The 5,209-nt window shown below is 49.2% G+C and overlaps 2 protein-coding genes across 2 annotated transcripts in view; both read right to left on the reverse strand.

Annotated features, from left to right (window-relative positions):
• Fbxo39 (F-box protein 39) overlaps window positions 1-2,498 on the reverse strand; it is a 4,984-nt gene extending 2,486 nt beyond the window's left edge. The window contains exon 1 of the mRNA XM_004638304.2: window positions 1,036-2,498. Within this exon, the coding sequence (XP_004638361.1) occupies window positions 1,036-2,061 (1,026 nt within the window). The 5' untranslated portion in view covers window positions 2,062-2,498. The remainder of the gene's footprint in view (window positions 1-1,035) is intronic.
• The window catches only part of Xaf1 (XIAP associated factor 1), a 41,963-nt gene that overhangs the window by 6,298 nt on the left and 30,456 nt on the right, over window positions 1-5,209 (reverse strand). The gene's annotated exons all lie outside the window — the stretch shown is intronic.

A 5,209-nucleotide genomic window follows, 5' to 3' on the forward strand; every position in this document is an offset into this window, starting at 1 on the left:
TTTTTATACTTTTCTGCTGGATGGTTAAGACCAAGATATAGCAAGACCTATATAACAAGAAATGTAACTTTTGTATCTGATGAGGTCAGCCAAGTACTCTCAGGATTTATCCTGTAGCCCTGTACCGCCCTTTGTACATCCTTTTGTCAGTGTCTGCCATGAGGATGAGTCATGGCCATTGCTTGACCAATTTGCTCTCTGTGCAAGCTTGAGAGAATGTTTTTTCTCTCCATGTGACTCTCCCCAGGCACACTATACATCCTTGCTCACATTCCTCTGTGGCTCCACAATCTTCTTGATCAGAAAATTTGGAGCACAACTGAGTTACCTGTTGTCTGTAACATCTATAAGGCTGAGCTCAGGCATATTGCTATGGTGCTTTAGGAGCTTTTTAGACAGGAAACACTAGATATTTAATCTTCAAGGAAGAGATCCGAGAAAGACTGTGGTCATGTTGTAGGAATTCAAATAAGCTGTTCGTACCTTGTAGCCCACCCCTATCAGCAATCACTGGTATTTATTCCTATCAGTGTCAACTGTGATAATGATAAGGTCCTGAGGTCTTACAGGTGACAAGACTACGTATCACGGTACATTCCAGGACCCCTGAGCTCTTCAGGGCCCTAAGTTAATCTTGATTTTCTATCTGGTTTGGCTCTTCCCATTCTATTTTCCAATTCCCAGGCACTGCTGGAACCAGATGGGTCCCTTGTTTAGAGCTGACCATAGGAGCCACACGATCTCTGTGTGTTACTGGGACCTTGTTGAGAAAAGGTCACCTGCTTCGCGCCTCTGAGCGCTATAGTACAGGGACTTTTTTTGGTTGGTCACCAACAAGAACATTCCTTATGTCTCATGTCAAAAGTAAGCAGCATTTTTTGTCATCTGCTCTGGTCTTGAGGACGTGGGGGCAGCTTAGTCTGATAATAATTCATATATGCTCAGGGTAGAATTAGCAAGCTTTCCTCTGGGGAATCAGGTTACCTGATGACAGTTGCTGCTTGTAAGCCTCCCTGGGCCTCCCTCCCTACTTACCTGCAGGGTGTGCCGGAAGGTGGGCAGGAGGTCTGTCAGAGTGGGCCGCATGGACCAGTCAGGGTCAGTGAAGTAGCAGCTTTTCAGACTTATGCTCCTGAGGGGGATCTCCTGCAGGAGGATGCGGACCAAACGCTCGTATTTCATGACCCGCTCAAAGAAGAAGTTCACCTTCAGGTTGCTGGCCTGCCTGGCCAGCTTGGCCCAGGACATGCCCCAGATGACCTGGCTGTGGGGGTCATGAACGTGACATTTGATATTCATAGTCCGGAGAGTACTGGCAGTGTTCTCAGCCAAGTTCTCGAGCAGCTCATCAGAAACACAGTTGTAGTTGAGTGTCAGGAATGCCAGATTGCAGAATGTGGTCATGGTCTTGTTGAACTGGGGGCTGCTGTAGACAGTCAGGTGGTGGCTGAAGAAGTCTTCGATGTTAAGATCCGAGGCGGTGCTCACATTCCGTAGGTAGCTCACGGAGTTTAGTAGCTGGCAGCCCTGCTCCACAGTCAGCCTGGCCCCCTTCAGGCTGAGGCATTCCAGATACTTGCCCATTTTCTTTAAGAAGAAGCTCAAGCTTTTAATAAGCGAGTTCCTGATGCTGCTCCTCCACACCAGGCGGTCTAGCTCCAGGTGCTGGATGGAAAGCGACTTCAGGCGGTTGTTACTCCGGCCCAGGCAGGACAGAAGACCTCGCATGGTGACCTGGAACTTCTTGGTCAAGACAGCATTGTAAGGATTCAGAAACTTGATCTCTAGACATTCCAAATAACGACCAAATTTCTTAATATACCAGAGAGCCGACTCAAATTCCGATGCATGCAACCGGGATGGTCTCCCGCTGAAGGTGATGGCCCTGTATCGCCAGAGATCCGCTGAATACATCGCCTGGTTCCACTTTCTGCAGACCAAGGCTGCCCTTGATCTGTCGCTGTCCCCAAGCCACCAGAAAATACGGCGCAGGCACACATCCGGGAGAGTGGCCCAGAAGCCCTGGTCTTGGGGCTGGACCAGTTCACTTCCTTCATCCATCAAAGAATTGAGAGGCACAGTGCAGCTGCGTGGTAAGCAGGGCTTTCAAAATTAAGGGGGAAGAAAAAGCAATTAGGTTTTTCTGTGGAGAGTAAAGAGGAAGACTCACCAAATGGAAATCAAACTCAGTTGCACAAACTGTATCCATGGCTCTGTGTGGCCTGTATTTGGCACAGTGCCAAGTATAGGTAGTTCAGGGTTGACAACACAGTCCCCACCTGTGTCGCAGCACACCTGTAAGAATTTTACAGACTACCTGGGGACATGGACCAGTACTTGGGTTCGGTATGGTGAAAGGAGCATGTCCAGGCATTGTCATGTGCAAGCGTGGCACTAATGATGGAGATTAATTCTGCCTCTTAAGGAGGAAGTGGAGGTGGCACTCAGAGGAGGTGACACCTAAGCTGGGTTGGTAGATTGTTTGGTTTTGAGACAGGATCTAGTAGTCCAGGCTGGCCTTGAACTCACTATGTAACTCAGGCCGGCCTTGAACTCACAGTGATCCTCCTGCCTCAGCCTCCTGAGTGCTGGGATTACAGCCTGTGCACCACCATGCCTGGCCATAAACCGGGTCTTAATAGTGAGTTGGATTTGCAAGGCAGACCAGGCTAGCCTAGCGGTAGTTGTGGAAGAATGGATGCCCTCCAGGCAGAGGGGATGGTATGTGCACAGCCACAGAACTGTGAATGTGTTTGTATTCAGATAATTAAAGATTATGTGGAGGGCTGAGCATGGGAGTGTGCAGGGAGCAGAAGTGCTAAGTACGGTGGATGGAGCAGGAGATGCTGCATCGAGGCAGTGATAAGGACCCTGTCCTGGAGAGCGGGTGCTCCCAATTGCCCCTCCCTGAGACTTAGGAATTCAGACAAGGCTCCCAGGGTGAGGATGATCACTGCATGCCTGGAGCCTCACTGCTGATGGGGGGGGGGGGTTACATTCAAGGAGTACAAGCAGCAAAACCAGGTGAAGAACCCCCGCTGAGGCCTTGGGGAGCTAGGAGTGGAAAGTCACCTGGGTAGAGACGACGTGGTAAGCCCAGAGAGGCAGAAAGAACCCTTGTGGGAGTGGAAGAGCAATGGTCAGGGGCAAGCCCGAGCAGGATTGTGGGAACGGGACAGTCTGAGTTCCTCTGATGACACACACTGGGAGCTGGTAAGGCAGACCAGGGGAGGAGAGAAAGCCTTCTGGCTGGCTATCCTCTTGCAGGTGGTCCTACCAGCCAGGTGTGGGGGTCCCAAGGGGGGCGACTGAGACTTGCTCAATCTGTGGAGCTATCAGTCCGACTGACTATATAACCATCTGCTGAAGTTTCCATACCTTTTTACTTTCAAAGTTTCCTCTGCTATAAAGTTTCTGGGTTTATAGACCTCTGGGTTTCTTGGCCTCTGCCCTACCCTCCCACCTTCAAAATTCAAGCCTTAGCACTGGACAAATCCTTCACTGGATACTCTCCCAAGCAAATCCAAGATTATTGATCATGGCTAATAAAATCACAGGGCTGGAAACAGACCTGAGATTTATTTCTTTTCAGAGATCCACATGGGGGCCCCCAAGAGGCAAAGGCTCTTACTTGTCACACAGCCAGTTAGTAACAAAGCGCAGATTAGAACCTGGACTTTCTGACTTTTTCTCCTAGACACTTTTCCTGCCCCTACTTCCTGGACCTCAGATGAGGGATGGGGGGGCAAATTAATCATATTTTAATATAATTTATCACATTTTCCATTCCATATTATCTGTGCAAGAGACCTCTTTAGTTTTGCTTAGCCATTTATTTCCTTTTAACCTCCTGTCCCATTCCATTGTCCCCCTCCACACAGGCAACTATATTAGTCAGCTTGATATAAATCTTTTTGCTTGTATGTGTTGGTCATATGTGGGTTGAATGCCTGGATTCCACTCTGTGGCTATGTATTTCACCCACTGTTTCTACTGAATAGGAGCTCTAGTCTCCCTGCCTTTCCCTACCCTTTCTCTCCTGTGACAGTGCTAGGCCTCCTCCAGCTCCCACCCACATCACAGTGGCAGTGAGCACCTTCAAGCGAGTGTGTGGTCTTGCTGGGGGCCTTATTCCCATTCTCCCTTTTGTTCCCTCATTGCCCACTGGGCAGTGCTGGCCATCCCCTGCCCATTCCCCTAGCTGGACAGCTTTTGTAAGGGACAGAACAGCAGCCTGCTCTGACGCAAGGATCCAGGCAGTTCTGAGTGCCCACCTGCACCCTCACCCTGTCCCTTTCCCTACCCCTTCTGGCCAGTGAGCATCTCTGCATATTACTTGTGTTCTTATCTTTCAGAAGGACAAACACTGTGTAGGGCTTGTAACCTCCTCAGACTTCTCTTGAGTAGGTGCTTACACCTTGTATCGCTGGCCAAGTGCTCCAGGCCAGAGGCCTCTGCTATGCGCAGCACCGATGCAGGTGTGTGAAAGTGCACCAGAGAAACTCAGGGCAGCAGTGCGGCTCTGTGGGAGAGCACTTCAGCATGAGCAAAGCCCTGGATTCCAACCCTAATGTTAAAAAAAAAAAAAGAAGCTAAACTAAAAATCACGGCAAAGGCAAAGTCACAGGTGAGAATTATCATTAGTCACAGGTGCATAGACAGTAAGGATGGGCTAGACAAACTTTTGTTGGGTTAGAAAAACTTTCCCAGATCATATACACTGCATCAAATTCTTCCAAATGCCCTACCACCAGTGAAGGGCCGTGTAGCTTAGTTGGGAAGACTCATCAAGCTGCTACAAGGAAAGCCCATAAAGGTGCATAGAACATAGGAAACGCTGGATGAGGGCCTGCTGCCATTTGTAACGCTGGGCCAAGGCACTTCGGTGCCATGCCTGCCAGGAAGGTGTGAATGCAAATGTGGAAGTGGAGGCCTTGGAAGGTTAATACAGTTTCTTAATGAGGCCAGTAAGTGGAGGGGCGGGTTATTTATTTTATTAATTAATTAATTAATTAATTAATTTTGAGACAGTCTTGCTGTGCAGTTCAGGCTGGCTTTGAACCCACTGTGTAGCGCAGGCTGGCCTCCAACTGACGGCGTGATACTCCTGACTCAGCCTCCATAGTGCTGGGATTACATGCACATATTACTTTGTCCAGTAGGAGGTGGAATTTGAACCCAGACTATGACTCTCAAGCGTAGGCTTGGT

The sequence above is a fragment of the Octodon degus genome, unplaced genomic scaffold, assembly GCF_000260255.1.
Source record: "Octodon degus isolate 3935 unplaced genomic scaffold, OctDeg1.0 scaffold00098, whole genome shotgun sequence".
NCBI lineage: Eukaryota > Metazoa > Chordata > Mammalia > Rodentia > Octodontidae > Octodon > Octodon degus.